Below are 16,796 nucleotides of genomic sequence, written 5' to 3' on the forward strand. Positions count from 1 at the left end.
CTCTGCTCATGCTCAGTTGATGGCGGGCGCAAGCGCGACAGGCTGAGGTGAAACCGAGCCCTGAGGAGATGCCGGATGGAGGCGGAGAGATGGCGCTGGTAGGCGGGGAGAGGGCGGGGAGAGGGCGGCTGGGGGTGAGGAGAGGGGTAATAATGGCTGGGTAGTGGTGTGGGGACAGAGAGGAGGTGAAGAGTGGCCTTCAACGGGGAGAGAGCGGCCTTGGGTGCTCGGGGATGCCGCCTGCTCTCTGAGGGGGGTGGAGTGGGATGGCTGGGGTTGGCCTCTTCTCTCGTGTAATAGAACTAGAGGGAATGGTTTTAAGCTGCGCCAGGGGAGATTCAGGCTGAACATTAGGAAGTATTACTTGTTGGAAAGGGTAGTCAGGCATTGGAATGCACTGCACAGGGAGGTGGGGGAGTCACCGACCGTGGGGGTGTTCAAGAAACGTCTGGATGTTGTGTTGAGGGATATGATTTAGCTGGGAAGTATTGGGAATGGTTGGACTAGATGATCTGTGATTGTGAGTGCTCTGAGAAGCTCTCAAGATAAAGAGTTAATGGCCCCAAGTTGTGGCAGCAAGAATTCACATTTGGTGTTGGAAATGTTTCTTATCAGAGTGATCAAGGCCTCATGAGAGGTATTTGGTTCCCCATTATAATTGGTTTTCTAATTGCATAGTGAGGGGAAGTGAGAATTGTGAGGGTTGATGATCGTTGTGGAGGAAATGATTCCCACCAACTCAAGACTGTTTCTGTTTCAAGAGGTGACGATACAAGTGCGTTGCTTTGTGCCACAAACTCTGCTGCAGTGTTTTTATTCTGGATGCCTTTGTGCTGGGATCGGTTTGGAAGTGAAATGATTGAACTGGCTGTTTTTGTGATCTCTACTTAAAAATGCAAGAAGTGGCGTAACAAAGGATAGAAAAGGAATAAAATGATTCTCAGAAAGAATGGGGATGCATCGGCACAGCTGCACAGAGGGTGGTGGGGTCAACATCCCTGGAGTGATCCACAACTGTGGGATGTGGCACTGAGGGATGTGGGCATGGGAAGGGGGGGGGCGAGTTGGGCTTGGTGGCCTTAAAGGTCTTTTCCAGCCCCTGTGATTCCACACAGATCAATTTTGATAGTTCCAGGTTATGTTAATGCCATGTGACTGGGTATCATACAGAGATGTCTAAACACGGTACAGCCTGACACTGAATGCTGGTGTATTCAGTGAGAAGCCCTGCCTTCTCTGTCCAGGTGCAGCTGTGGAATAGGCTGGCTCAGCTCCCACATCCAGCCTGGAGGAGCTGTGTGTGGCTGGGCTAGAAGGGAGGGCAGGGCAATCTGTCAGCTGTGCTTTGCAGTTAGTTCTGCCTGAGCTAAACATGACTGAACTGCAGTGTTATCAGCTCCAGCATCTCTATGCTCTATATCCTTGAGGATACAAATGTCTCCATGTTCATAATAGATGGCTAGTTAAGAATGTGATGTTTAACTAAGCTATCCGTACAGACTTAAGTTGTGATTTATACTTCAGGAGATCATACACAGTGCATTTAAGATTGTCACTTTTTAGATTCCAAGGATGAGGTTCATGGGAAAAAGCAATGTGTAATCAATGCTCCGAAGTTTAATGGTACATTTAAGATCCTGTTTTCCATGATCCCTGCACATTACTGACTTAATTTGCCTGTTCTCAACCACACAGCGCCATAGCATTACCCAAATGATATCAAATAATAATCCTGCCTTTACATTTAGAAACGTTTGCTTTACGTATTTATTTTGTCATCAACATTTTCCTCTTCAGAACAGTGACAATTTGAGCCTGATTCTCTGTTTTGTTACATTCTGCTACTTGCAGTGGGGTCTTTTTGAGGCCATTAGCTGCTTGTAAATTGGCTTTTTCTCCTTGTGACCAGTTTAGGAGGGAATTTACAGCATTTAAGTGACCGGCCTTGCAAGCACAGTGCAATGGGGTGTCCTTATTGCTGTCTAAGGCATTAATGGCTGCCCCGTAACTCAGTAATAGGTTTATCAAGTCACTGTGCCCACATTCAGCTGCAATATGCAATGCAGTCTTTCTCCAAATATTCCTATCATCAATATTCTTATTTTTCCCTGATGTCAGAAGGATTTTTACAAGCTCTGTGTTTCCTTTGATGGCAGCGTAGTGCACGGGAGTACATCCATCCATGTCCTTAACTCCAAGTCTTCCTTTCTTAGCTAGCAGAACTTGAGCAATGCTGAGATGACCTCGCAGAGCTGCAGCGTGCAGGGGTGTCTTTTTCTCCTTGTCTTGTGCATTGGGGTCAGCATTAGCATTCAGTAGCATCTCTACCATTATTTTGTCTCCCCTTTCAGAAGCAAAATGTAAAGGTGATTTTGACTGCTTGTCCTTTGCATTAACATTGGCTTTGTGTTGCAGCAGCTGTTTGGCAACATCAGCATTACCTCTTTGACTCGCAGTATGCAAAGGAGTAACAAACTCTTTAGTGACAGCATTAATTTTGGCTCCGGCACCGACTAACGGGCCAACTAACGCTCCATGGTTGTGCAGTGCAGCGATATGGAGTGGGGTCTCATCGGCCTGATTGGTCACATTGGCTTCTATCCCTTTGTGCAGGAGCAGGTTGGCGATGGAGGCAGCCCCAGCCCGAACTGCCAGGTGCAAAGCTGTGTCTGAAGTGGGGGTCTTTATTCCCAAGTGAGCTCCCTTTTCAATTAGAACTTCTGCACATTCAGCCTTGCCTGTTTCACAGGCCAGGAGTAGAGGAGTGTACTTCATTTCATTGTAGGCATTTATATCTGTACCTCTGTCAGCTAAAGCTGCTACTATACCATGCAGATTTTTCTGCACAGCTTTAAAAAGAGCTGACTCCATTACGTGTGATGGCAGGTCTTTCGAATGTTCTAGCAGTGTTTTGAAGATGGATGGGTGCTTGCTGTTAAAGGCTCTTTCGGCCACGCTGGAATCAACGCTGGCTCCAGCTTCCAAGAGAACTTCTGCAGTGTTTTCAAAGCCCTGAGAAACAGCATAACTGAGAGCAGTCTGTCCTCTCTCATCCTTCCCATCAGCGGAGGCACCACACTTTAAAAGCATTTTTGCCAGACTGCTTTCATCTTTAAGAGCTGCCATGTGCAGAAAATGGTGCTGGTTCCCGTTGCTTCTCGCTTCTTTTCTCAGGAACATCTTCACTATGTGACTGTGGTTATTCTGTGCAGCCAGATGAAGTGGTGTCTTGCCTTCTTTATCCAAACTGTACATGTGAGCACCACGGTGGAGAAGCGCTTTGGCTGCATCACCATGGCCTTTCTCAGCAGCCCTGTGCAGAGGTGTTCTCCCTTTCTGGTCCATCACATCCAGCTTGGCACCTTTGCTGATCAAATATTCCATTACGTTTAGATGCCCCTGAGAGGCTGCAACATGCAGAAGGGTTTCACCTGAAGAGTTTAGTGCATTAATATCGTTATCTTTCAGTGCTTTCTCTAAGTCTGAAATACAGCCCTTAGCAGCTGCGTCAAAGATGCCAATATCTGAATGACGTTCTCTAGGTTTTGCTGCTCCTGAAAGCAGAGTTTCTTTTCCTTTCTTCTTAGTAGCCCCTTCTTGTCTTTTCCTTCTAGGACTCCCTCTTTCTTCTTGGTACTGTTCATAGCTCTTTTCAAACCAAACTTTGTCTCTTTCAAGTAAATATCCTATCAGTTGTCTTCTGGCATCTCTGACCCTTTCATTTACTTCGTTGACATATTTTCTCATCTCATTATAAAGTTTTGGCTCCACTTGCTTTAAACACGGGTAGAAAAAGAGCCTGCAGGCTCGTTCACCTTGGGAAATGAGGATGTCCACAACACGAGAGTTCTTTCCTGTTCGCGTCCTGTAGAAGCTCATAACCATCCTTTTTTCTGGGGGAAAAATGCCATTGTCTATGAGGCAGCTCAGAAGGCGGTCGGGGTCATTAATGCCTTCTATTAGCTCTTCTCTTTTAGTTCTTAGGACTTCTATTGCATATGGGTTGGTAAATAGGCTGCTGGAATGCATGCTCACCTTGATAAGCAAGAAGAGAACGGAACTATTGTTTAACATCAAAAGTGAAATACGAAGTACCGAAGTTGGATCACATCACTGCCTGTATTCTTATTGATAGAACTCTCAATCAGCAATCACTGTAGTTCAATAATCCATCTTTAAAGAGTGAGAAAGAAATCAAAACTCACCTTCAGTTCTGGTAGAAGTCCCTCGATGTTCTCTACTCTTCCTTAGCAACAAGTGAGGCTCAATAACAAAACAAAAACCAGCGATATGTAAAGACATTCCAGTTGGAAGATTTCTAGACTTTTTAATGCAAAGTTGTGGAGAGGAAAAAAATGCTTTTGTGAAGCTGATATTTGAATAGCAGTATCGGTTCATCAGGTTCCTTTGGGCCAAGCTGTTCTTTGTGGGTTCCCAGTTGTCCAGGCTTTTAGACCTGACAAGAGAAAATGCACAGCGTGGTTACTGTTGCCGTGTTTGCATACTTGTGTGGTGTGAAATGAAGGAGTACCCTTTGCCAGAGCTGTAGGTGAAAACTATGTCATGTAATGAAATAAAACCATGAAGATCCAGATAAAAATGAACTGTACAGGGCAGCTGACTGTAAAAAGTGTTCCAGGCTTTGCACGATGAGTTACAACTTCACTCTGTGAGCTGTATTTAACTTTAAGGCTGTCATTCTTGTGTCTGCTGTCTGTCCAGGGCATAATAATATTCCATGAGGTGGATCAAGGTGTGTACAAAACTTTTAGAGTATAATTAAATGAGACTTCCAATCTGTATGTGTAGGTTTCAGTGTGAGTGTAGAACCTTTGAATCTAGCTGAAATTAATTTATTGGTCTCAAAATTCCTCACGGGGAGGAGGAAATATAATAATAACCGCCTATTTGGAATGCAATTGAGAGAGAAAATGAGCTGGAAGTTCTGCAAGAGCTGAGTGCTTGGGACTGGATGCCCTTTAAGGTCCCTCCAACCCAAACCACACTAGGAAAATGAGCTGATAGATTCAACTTATTTCAGCAAATCAGACATTTTGCCTCTGTGTCTTTCTTCCCTGCCTTTCCTATTGCATCCTGCTACCTCTGCCTGTATTTTCTTTAAGAGCAGGCACAGTGTGACTGATGAGATCTGTAAATTTTTATGAGTTGACTTTATAAGCTGCACTTCAAAACTTCTTCTATTTCATACGCCAGATTGCAAAACTTATTCTATTTTTTTTTTCTTTTTATGAGAAAGATTTATAGAAGAAATAACCAGGAAAGGCAGGACTTTTAATATAAGTTTTGAAAGGCAGCCAGTTACCGAGTCAGCAAATTGAACGGCCAGTTTAAAAGCCCAATAATTCCTCTGAAATGCAAAGAGGGGCGCTGCCCCAGGGATGGCTGAACTTTTGTCATGTAGTTAATCATTGTTAGCACATAACATGGAAAAGCGTGGTCTGAGCTGTGTTCCTAAATCTGCTAATGACTCAGTCTGTGATCTGCAAATTATTTAGTCTCCAGATCTGACTCATCAAAGCACTTCAGATATATCCATGTCTTAAGTAATAAGCCTCACTTAAAGTTTGCTCGGACTTTTTATGTCTTCATTGTTATTGTTCTGATGCAAAATAGAGGTAGCGATGCTCGATGGCACTCATAGGTAAGTTTTGAGTTCTATCGATGTAGAGCGGTGAGTGCTAAGCAGTATCTCTAATAAAGCCAGCACACAAAAAAAATCTGTAACTCCTGAAAAAGAATTAAAGGCATCAACTGTGATATTCCTTAAGAATCAATTCGTATGGCAGTAATATCCTCATGTGCAGGAACTGTGCTAATAAAGCAGCGGGCATTAGAGGTGCAGTACCACTAACCGGCCATGGGGAGGGACAGCGGAGCGCTGTGTGTGTGCGACGTCTATTTAGAGCCAGTGTGAGACTCTGCTTTTAGAGCACAGAATGCAGCCAATTACTACGCAAATCAGAGTCTTCAAGTCGTAATTATGGATATGTTTTTTAAAAGCTCTTTGTGTGGAGGTGACACGAGGAAATTCCCTGTTAAAACAAGGATCACGTTGATGTCTGAGAGGCATGAGGTTTTTTTCCTTGTGAAGTACTTCATGGGTCAGTTTTCTTTTTGCTGGCATCTTTAGCTCTGCATATCCAAGGGCTGTTCCTCTATTCTAAAAACAAGAGGAAATGATGAACATTGCTTCTGTCTTCTTCTTAATACAGAACATTTTAGGGTCTTTATATTCAGAATCATGGGGACATAGCAGATGAGCATATATGGATTGAGAAAACTTTATTTTACTCCAGAAGAACATGGAATAAAACTCACATTGGTACTGATGCAGGTTCTGCTTCCTCAGTGTCATTGGGAAGCTCCATGCTGTAGGTATGCTGCTTGTATTTTGATTGTGTGCTGTAGAGATCCCTGCAGTGAGCAGGGGAGAGAAGTGCTGAAATCCTTTGCATAACACATTCAAGCTTTCGTGTCATTGTCAAATGCAGAAATAATGCTCTGTGAGTATATGGCTACATAGAAAACCCATCGTTTAAATAGATCTACGCATACTTTGTGGGAGGATGCCAGCTGAGAACAACGTGATTGTTTAAAGCAGGCCTGAAAAAGAGCAGGTGATGCCACTGATAGGAAAGATCTGCAGTGATGTCTCTGCTGGGTGCATTTCCATTGGGGAGCATCAAATACCTGCTTTAACCCTGCTGTGGCTGCTCTGAGCAACGCGGCTCAAGCCACTTTGTTCATACCCGGAGTCTCAGGTCTGCTGCTTCCATGTGTCCTTGAGCAAATCACTTCATCTCTGCTCCCTGTTTACACAAGCATTAAAATAGGAAATTTTTTTCTCCCTCACAGACATGTCCTGTGTGTTTATTAACGGTGGTTCAGCGCTTTGAAGTTATGGAGGGCTTTGAAGTTTTGGTCCTTTGAAGTATTGTTTTCTGACTTCTCAAAGATGAACGTTTATTTCTTAAATTAACACGTGCCTGTGTTTTCCAGCTTATTTTATATTGCTATGTCATCATCAAGCATACATTTAATTTTCTTTATTTTAATTTCTCAAAGATGAAAGCAACCAAAAGTACACCTTGCGTATTGTTGGATTGCTACCTGGGATGCAGCAGCCTGGGCCTGAGGATCCTGCAGAGGTCAGCCTTTCCCCAGCCAGCACTGGCAGCCTGTCACTGCACTCATTGCCTTCTGCCGAAACCCAACGACTGCCAGTGACTGCTTGGATTCCCCAGGGCATTTTCTTGATAAAACGGATGGAAAGCCAAACATTAATATCATGGTTTCGCTCACCGTGATATTTTTATATTTCCCAACGTGGAGTTTGATTTCATTTAAGACGGTTGTTTGCAGTAATGCCAGCTGCTTATTGGAAACATATCTTTTGCTGTAAAATAACCTGTTTCCAAGAGACAGTAAAGCCAACATCGTTATCTGAACACCGTGAGGGATAGGAAATATATCAGGGTAATCAAGGCATCATCACTAATAAACACGGCTCGGGAATAAAGCTTTGTTTTGGATAATCAGAAACGTAAGTGTGGCTGGTTGAGGTTGAACTATATTTAGGCATAGGCAGACAGAGAAGCAGCAGTGTTAGAAGTATTTTTGGTGATGATTAGAGTGTACTTGACTTATTATAACACTGGAAGAGAAGTTGACTAGTCAGAATGTCTGCAAGAGAAACAAAGCTTACTTCTTTGTTTTGCATAAAGAGTAACTGCAGTGAATTAGGGAAGTCCAAAGGGGAGCTCTGGCACTGAGCAACCTTGTTTGTGTTTAGTCAGGTTTTTGTCAAGAGTAGACTGGGAGACTTGGGGCCTTCCTGGTGCTGGGAAGTCTTTGCGCTGGCGGGGATTTAAAGAAGTGTTCCATAGGGCAGTGCCACAGAGCGGCACAGAGCACATGCATGTCAGCTGGGGCCTCCTGGAGGGAGGGGAAAGCTGATCCGTCCAGCCTCGTGTTTTGCACCTCAGCCTGGCACACTGGGCTCCCCTCTTATCTCCTGCGCAGCTCACACGCTGTCTGCCCATAGTGGCTCCTGCCGAGTCCCCTGTGCCAGGTCCTGTCCCTAAAGAGGTGCCTCGCAGAGAGCACGGCTCCCCTGCCTTGTCCAATAGTCATGGATGCCTCCAAGGTGCTAAATAATAATACAACAGCAGATATAATAACTTAATTCACAATACAAGGCACAAATGTTATCCTAACACTGTACTATTTCCTCAAGTGTAAACAGGTGAAGGTTGTGTTAAGTGCTGCGTCTCTGCAATACAAAATGCTCTTTTTCCAAAGATTCTTTTCTGCAGTTCCAGTCCTGGGGTGACTGTAAGAGAGCAGCACACATCAGTAATGTGCCTTTGATGGCTTTACATGCTGATAGGGCAGACTGTGTGTCCGGACTGAAACACAGACATGAGGCTTAATATGCATAAATCATCCAAAGTGAGAACTAGGATTGGCTTCCTTGTCCAGTGGGAATTAGTCAAGTTTCAGAAGAGTGACCAAATAACCCAGAAGGCTTCTTTTTACTGTTCAGGTTTTGAATAATCAGATGTAGGTATTTTTCCATAACTTCCCATGGAATTCCCTGCCTGGTAGTTTTCCAAGAAGCTGCACAGGGGAAACAGGAAAATTGTTATTGATGAAATTTGCATCATGCAAAGATCATAAAAGAAAGATGATCCTTTTTGTCTGGTATCACTAGTAGCATGTTTCTATAGGTCCTTATTCTACAGAAATCTTTATCGTCACAATCGCTATTGAGATTTAGAAACTCACTCCATCACAAAGCATTTATGGAAAGTTGTTATGCAAATCATTAACACGGACACGATGTAAAAGCATTAAGTTACTAAATGCTGAGGCATCTTCAGGGATCAGCAAACTGGCTTTCTTCTTTATTTTTTTTTCCAAACAGGCAGATTTTATTACATTCTAAACAGGCCTCTGTGGTTTTGAGTTGGGAACACACACTTAGGCAGTGAAATCTCACAGAAGGAAATGCTTCGTGAATGTTCTTTAGCTGCCCCCCATAGGAGTGGGGCTGCTCCCTATGGCAGTGCCCTCAGATCTCCCCCAGAAGGCAGCTGTGTGCAGGCAGAACATTGCTTGTACCCACTATAGAATGCTGTAGAGATTAATGGAGGCTAATGTGACTTTGAAGGGAAATAATGTTTTGCTACATCGTAAAGCAGTTTTAATTGCTGTTATTTATTAAGTTATTACAGTTAGATGTCAGGTATCAGACACAGCACAGACGTGTACTTAATGTCTTGCCAATGAAGTCTCCCTATACACACATAGAAATTTTACTCTCTCTGAGGAATCCATTTATGTATATAAATTGTATTTCTATATTTCCTGATCTTTGAGTTGTTCATTGTGAATCCTGTAGGTCACTGTCTTGTCTTGGATATATTTTTGATCCAGAATTCTATATTTTGAGAGATACTACGTTGATATCAGTCATTTCATGTCAAATGGCTAAAATAGCTTTTGTTTAAATTCTATTTATTAGCCATATATCTATTCCCACTAGATCTTCATTATTCTATCTAAATCTATCTATAGCAATATTCTGTTTTTTGGACAACTCAAATTATTCAGTGGGCTTGGTACACATCTTTTGAGATCACTTTTCCCCTTTCTTTTATTTTCTGGAAATAAACATGCACATATATACAAACCATTTCCATGTATTTTTTTTTCCTTCTTTTTTTTCCCCCATTTACCTTCACTGTGGTTCAATTATACCCTGTCCTGGTCAACTAGTTAGAATCATATTGGTTTTTTTCTGTGTGTTTATGCTTGTTGTCCATCAAAACAAAGTATAGCAGTGCTATCAAGTCACTGCCATGTTTTGTTTCTTCCTTATTAGAGTTTTAATTTCCTCAATGCTGTAGTTTGGTGGGCAGCTTGTGTTCTGTTTCACAGTATTTCTCATTGGTAGGGAGTTTTCAGAGGCAGAGTCGATCCTTTCACGCTATCTCCTCTCTCCACTTCTGACAGCTTCCCCTTGTCCTTCATGTGATCCCTCTGGCTTTGACTGATCGTGTTGGTTCCCAGCCCATCTGTGTCTCCTTGTATGCCAGCGTCCGTATTCTTAGCTCCAGTCCAGAAAGTAAGTCTGTATTTAACTACAGAGAGGTGCTTGAGCAGAGGGCAGGTTTGAGTCCCAAGAGCTTTAGTAAAACATGAACAGTTCTTCTCTCTTTTTGAATTCAGTACTATGCTTCAACACGAAGGGACTCATTACTGCATTGACTCAGGACCTCAGCCTTCCTCCTGTCTGCTTCCATGAGAAACACTCTTGCTGATTTGGGTAGCTCCCTAAATCACAAAAGCCTGACAACTCCTCCAGATTCATGGTGTTTGCTTCCCTTGGCATATCCCATAACATCCTTCTCTGTTCAGCTGCACCTGTGATATTCTGGCAGCGCTCTTTGTTCCCAAGCCATTATGTCTTCCTACTCAAATTTCCATTCAAAGCGTGATTCATCCAGCAGGGGAAAGGCATGACCAAGCTGCCCCCTCAGTTTCCATCGTTTTGCAAATCATACACAGTCTTATCTGAACCAGAGCTTTCATTTCAGACATCTCTCTTCTCATTCCTTAAACTACTTCTTATTCCTACAGTGCCCACTGTGAGAATAGAAATGTTTGCTGTATCAACAGGCATCCTTAAATCTAGCTTTGGTCACAGAAGCAATGGAGTCATATCAGCATGGATTTTCTTTCCTTTAGGAATAGCTTTTTTTTTTCACAGCAGATGATTATATATGGTAGTTACCTGCGCCAGAGCTACTCTGTGGACAAAGCATAAGCTTGACTCATTATGCCAGCATCCTTCTTTGTTTTTTAATAATAGTTTTCATGCAGTTAATGGTTGGTTCTAATGTCCAGCTGGAGAAAATTGCACACCTCTACCAAAAGCCTCCGCAAGAGCTGCTTACTCTTCAATCATTCTTTGTAATACTTTTGTTGTTTTCCATTTTCCCCTGTGCTACTTTCCTCTTATTCCTTTGAATGCTGTATTAAACCTTTTTAAAGGCTCCTCTTCCACCATTTTTCTTCTGTCATCAAATCTGCCTATTTACAACTTCTGCCTCCTTTACTGTGCAGTAGAAGCGTTCCCTATTTGAAAAAGGGTTTTTGCTTGTTTGTTTGTTTGTTTGCTCTTATTCCCTTACCTAAAGAGCCATTCTGGGTTTACGGGACTCTCAGGGATAAAGCTGGGACTCCTGCCAGCTGACAGAGCTGTTGCTATATGGTATCTAGAGCCATTGTAACCTACCTGTAGGTCTGTTTTCTGCCGTCATGGTTCCCAGTGAAGCAAACCCTTTGGCTCATTGTGCATATACTGTAATATCCAAAGAACAGTAACATTTCCTCTGGGGATTTTCAGATCCTCAGACTGAGGAACAAAGAGTGATTTCTAGGAAGTTCTTGCACAGTGAAGTAGCTACAGTATGAGAAGAGCTGAATAATCAACCTTATTTCTACCTTGTGTCATAGGAACAGGGAAAGCTTAATTTCAACCAAGTGTTAATATAATACTGTGCAAATAGGATCAATGTGTCATTAAGAAAAGAAAGAAGGGACATTGTTGTGACAGCTCAACCTATATTAATTTCACGCTTAATTCAATAAAATACCACTATTTAATATTTATCTGAGGTAAAATATTTATCAGAGCTTACATTAGAATTCAGAACAAACTTTCTAAAGACTCCACAAAGTCTATGTGCTAGAAATACTGGATAATGTAGGTGTTTTCAGCTGGGACCTGTGTTCTTTACAACAGGTTGCAGTACTGCTGCCTCACTATGACTTTCAGTTTTGCAAGGATTGGCACCAAACCCACCACAATAGTAGTTTGCTCCCCCCTTCCCCTCTGTTACTCACTGGCATAATTTCCATCCAACGAAGCTTATCAAAAATAAGGAAGGAAAAGTCCTTCCTGTACAAGCTTCCTGTGGATCCCATCCAGATAGAAAGGACTTGTGTAAACGCTTGGCAGGCAGTCCCAGCATATGCCACTTAGTGACTTCCTTTTTCTTCTGCTGCTGTTCCATGTAGGGAGAATGAATCTGAAAATCAGAGCAATTTTCATTCATTTTCAAATCAGAAATTTTAAATGGTAAATTTCCTATCTGTATAACGCCCACATTTTCAATTAAAAGTTTTGAATGCTGACAACATTAGTCATAGGAAATCCTGTATGAACATCCAGCACTGAAGTTGGACCTTCCCCTGGATCACACCATAGAAGGAGTTTACAGGAAAACATTCTGTTACTTTTAAGTGCTCCGTTTGTTTTAACCCTTTATAGACCAATCTGGTAGAACAGAGATTTTTTTTTTCTGGAGCCTGTTTCCTGTTTTCTTGTGATCACAACAGAATTAGAAATCTATGTATTTCAAAGCTATTTTTTTGTTCCATATTTTAATAGTATTCTAGTAGGATTTGATAGGTGCGTACATATATGTATACAGCTCTCCCACCCCCAATGCCCTTCAGTGTGTGGTATTCAGAAGGAAATAAATACGCTTTAGAATATTCTACTGGGTATCAGGGGACCTGCTTCTAACAGCACAATGTACAATTTCTTTATAATTGCATATATATAATTCATTATCATACCAATATATGACATAAAATATTATATACAGTGTAAGTATTTAGAAATTAGGGAACTGGGTCTGTTTAGCCTTGAGAAAAGAAGGCTGAGAGGGGACTTGATCCAGGTTTATAAATACCTGAGGTGTGGGAGCCATAGTGGTGAGGCTGGTCTCTTTTCAGTAGTGCGTGGGGACAGGACTAGGGGTAGTGGGATGAAAGTACAGCATAGGAAGTTCCGCACGAATGTGCGGAAGAACTTCTTTACAGTGAGGGTGACGGAGCACTGGAACAGGCTGCCCAGGGAGGTGGTGGAGTCTCTCTCTCTGGAGATATTTAAGACACGCCTGGACGCCTACCTGTGCGACGTGGTGTAGGGAGCCTGTGTTGGCAGGGGGGTTGGACTCGATGATCTCTGGAGGTCCCTTCCAACCCCTACAATTCTGTGATTCTGTGAAATGTTTGTTGCAAGGTTTGTTTTCACAGAAGCCCAGTAAGACAAACAGACTCTGCTGGGGGCAGTTTGCTGGTTGACCCTTTACTTTTCACAGCCCTCTGCCTCTGGGCCAGAACTTCAGTACCAACACATGTTACTGATTAAGGAACAGGCTTCCGCCATGATGCTGGAAGGACAAATATACTGACTGTTACACTGTCAGCTTCAAGCAAAGCATGTAGTTCAATGAGACGGAAAGCTAAAAAAGGCAGCATCCCTTTGTAAATTAAACCATAACATGGACAAGACGTGAAAGAACAAATGCAGCTATGTTGCACGGCATCATCTTCACGTTACCTGAGTGAACCAAATGTGATAGTTTCTTTCCCTTCATTTAAAAGAAGCCATCCCACATTGGTTGTTAAATCTCCTGAAAAAAAAAACAAAACAATTCTAGTTTTCATTTTCACTGAGAAGGAAAATCCCACACATGTGGAGTTATTGTGGAACAGCTGGCTTCAATTAAGGATCCAGGCTTCACGTTCTGGGATTCCTCTCTGAAGTATCAAATAATACCAACATTCGAGATTAGGATGAGGCTCCTGATATCGGGTATGGCAAACATATATTAGGCAAATGAACTTAAAGAATCAGGGTTTTTCTAGTGCTGAGAAGCCTTTAATAGAACTCCAGTTGTAGATCAAAGTATAGCAATGTTTAAACATAGCTTAATGTATTTGAATTAATGAATCAAAATATATTTTAGTGTATAATCATTTATAGGCTTTAAAGTAAATACTGATGACTGACAAAGAAAGGAAAAGGTATTAAAGTATTCAGTATTAGAGAACTTTACTTCTGTTCTGACTCTTCTCATTAATTTAAACAGCCTTTAATGTACTTGGGGATTTCATCACTAGACACTCTCAGTTTTTGTTGTGTAGGTGAAAGTGACCATTTTTGCTGGATACCTGGAGATCTTCTGTTTTAACCTCTTATGGTGATATTGTCTGACTCAACCTTAGAAAGAGTGGAGAATTTGCTTTTCTTGCTTCTATTTTTGTGTTAATTGCTTAATCTTAATTGTTCCTGTTTCTATGCAGTGGTACAGGACAAGGGGTTTAATTTCATCTTAGTTCCATTTGATCACTTCTGCTATTACAGAAGTTAGACTCTCCTAAAGAGGCAGGAAAAGGACAAGGACAGCAATACCATGCTGCTCACAGGTTGACGGGCCTGCACTTCTGTGGCTGCACTGCACAGTGCACTCCCAAAGGGGATAACATTAGCTTTTCCTATTTAGATCAGACTGTGGACCTGTCAAAACATTTATAAGTGAATTTCAGGAGAGAATGTCATAAGAAAGACTAAAGAAAATCAGGCATTACTGTTCCTAAACTGAGATGCTTGTGTTGGTAATTTGCAACAGATTTGGGGATGGAGATCTTTTAACAGAAAAAGAGTAACTGCATAACATCTTCCATTCCCTGAGCTCATTATGTTATTCCTTTTGTCATTTTGTTTTGTCACTGTTACCTTTTGGAACTCAATTGGAGAAGTAACTGGCTTTGCAAGTAGATACCATGCTGAGAGTAAGAGCATTCCATGAACCCAGATGCCACATCCAGCCCACAGGCACGTAACCGTGGAAGAAAGAACAATTGACATTAAGCTAAAAAGCGAGACTTTCTCATATTGCCAGCCTGGCATTTCCTGTGCAGTGAAAAACACAGAAGCAATTTCTGCATGTAAGAATGATAAACAGTGAACAGAGGGGGCCGGGGAAATAGCTTGTAACAAGTTTTGGGTGTGCTGATCTATTTTGTATGTAAATTCGAAACAGACGTGGAAGCCAACATGTGTAGCATGTGCAAGGAATTCCATTTATAAGACTTAGAATAATAACCTCGCTGCCCTCTGAAATAATTTTAAATATATATGCATAAAGTTAGTCATCTCACAAGAAGCAGTTTCATAAGCTACTAAAGGACTCAGTTCTCAAGTCAAGTTAATGGGTGCATGACAATTGTTCTCTGTGAAAGTCAAACCATGTTTTATAGCTTTATCCATATGGGAAGTTGAGCTTGTTTAACCAAATGTGTGAATTAAAATTAAGTTATAAAACTGCTGCAAGATTTGCTTGGGCATTTTTGCAGTATAATGGAAGTTGGGAAGAATGAATGTAAGAGTTCCGTCTCAGTCTCCCATAGTTTGGAGATCTGCCAGCGATCCCTGTTTCTCAACACAAGAAGGGAATCTGATTTTTGAACCATGTTTTCTTCCTGGTATTTATCAGTGCTCTGATTTCCAGAACTGCTGTTTCTACCCAGCAGCTTTTGATCTGTGCTGGTTTTTGGTCACTCGTGGGCAAAAAAGAACCAAACCGGTCAACTTCATTGTTACTTTTGCAAAAGTACCTGGAAGTAAAAGCTGTGTGTAGTTGTGAAGCTCAGTTAGGGGTGATTCCCTAAATACGGTACCTTTAGCTGCACTGGGGGGGGCACAAGTGGTAAATATAATGCACAAGTTTCTAACCAAGCTGAAATACGACCAGCCCAGCTACATCTGCAGAGTTGAATGGTGGTCTCTTTTTCACAGCCCTGAGAACCAATGTAGTGGGAAGTTAGATAAAGATGGACTGCTTCCTGCAGGGCTGCACTGGAAAGATATGGGTTAGAAAATCTCTGCTTAAAGGAGAAGGAAACTGGACAAAGACCACTGAATTCTGTTTATTTTCTGTCATTTAAAGAAGGAAACTCTGCTGTTAACTTGCCAAGGGCTTGCTCTGCTCACCAATCTTGTTGCAGGCTGACTGTAAACTCTTGTACCGTCAGTCCCAAAGTCAGCCATGCTTCATGTATAGCTTCATATAGCTTGTTGGTTTTGTTTCTGAGAATAAAAGCACTTAAATAACTGGAATGTTCATGTTTAGAAATGGTCTCCTTCAGTCAGAAAACAAGGAGAACTGGCAAACTGAATGACAGCAGATCCAAACGAGAGATGCATTTGGCATTGAGAATCTCAGTTCCTTTTCTCCCCTTTAGGTATTTGGGTCAGACTCTGTGTGATTATTTAGTGTGATAAGGATCATATCTTGACTGAGGCCCAGACATACCAAGGGAGGGCTTGTAATGAATCTTGTTAATTACTTCTTGCAAGGAGTTTTGAACAGTTAATGTTTAGGGATACCTTGCTGTTTGTATAGGGGGAAGTGGTGTACTTTTGGTGCATGGTGCAGTAGAATAACATTTAGTTTACGGAAGTTCATTCATCACTAACACATGATGGCTACAAACTTTTCTGCTCAGTAGAAGGAAAGGCCTCCTTTTTCTAATGGGGTAAATCAGACCCAGGTTTCGGCCTATCTAACCAGATGCCTTTCAGTTAAAGAACCAGAGCAGCCCACATCTCTGATGTATGCACATTTCTGTTAAGTCCGAAGAGAGCTCATGGTGTCTCCTAACCTAGAAAACTCACTGTCAGAAGTTAAACAATAAATCCTGACCCATAAGTGTTGTGGCTTTGTTTCAAGAGGAACTTTCCCTATTTCACTTCTCAAGGTAAAAACTAAACAACAACCAGAGTTTGCACAGGGAGAGCAGCAGTGTTTTCTGGCTGCTACACCATCTACACAAGAGCTCCGTGCTGCAAACCTCCTTGCAGTGTGTTCCTGCACTGTTTGCTTGTGAGCTCCATCTGCTGGAGCTGCGTC

At 42.0% G+C, this 16,796-nt stretch overlaps 2 protein-coding genes across 6 annotated transcripts in view; one reads left to right on the forward strand and one right to left on the reverse strand.

Moving 5' to 3' along the window:
- Positions 1–4: 4 nt before the first annotated feature.
- The window catches only part of FGGY (FGGY carbohydrate kinase domain containing), a 264,828-nt gene continuing 248,036 nt past the window's right edge, over positions 5–16,796 (forward strand). Inside the window, exon 1 of one of the 3 annotated variants that reach the window (XR_001556977.2) lies at positions 5–98. The gene's annotated coding sequence lies outside the window, so the exon portion shown is untranslated. The remainder of the gene's footprint in view (positions 99–16,796) is intronic. The other 2 variants (XR_001556979.2, XR_001556981.2) reach the window with 2 other exon arrangements.
- LOC107317687 (serine/threonine-protein phosphatase 6 regulatory ankyrin repeat subunit B-like) lies at positions 1,625–12,282 on the reverse strand. 3 transcript variants are annotated; one of them, XM_032446174.1, is made up of 5 exons: positions 11,935–12,282; positions 7,324–7,429; positions 6,340–6,435; positions 4,206–4,456; positions 1,625–4,035 (listed from the first exon to the last, which is right to left on the reverse strand). In XM_032446174.1, exon 5 carries the CDS (start codon positions 4,027–4,029, stop codon positions 1,768–1,770), a length of 2,262 nt encoding a protein of 753 aa, XP_032302065.1. In that variant the 5' UTR covers positions 4,030–4,035; positions 4,206–4,456; positions 6,340–6,435; positions 7,324–7,429; positions 11,935–12,282; the 3' UTR covers positions 1,625–1,767. The 3 variants fall into 3 exon arrangements, with proteins under 3 accessions (XP_032302065.1, XP_015726116.1, XP_015726119.1); XM_015870630.2 differs by lacking the exon at positions 7,324–7,429; XM_015870633.2 differs by lacking the exons at positions 6,340–6,435; positions 7,324–7,429.

Source organism: Coturnix japonica, chromosome 8 (assembly GCF_001577835.2).
Source record: "Coturnix japonica isolate 7356 chromosome 8, Coturnix japonica 2.1, whole genome shotgun sequence".
Taxonomy (NCBI): Eukaryota; Metazoa; Chordata; class Aves; order Galliformes; family Phasianidae; genus Coturnix; species Coturnix japonica.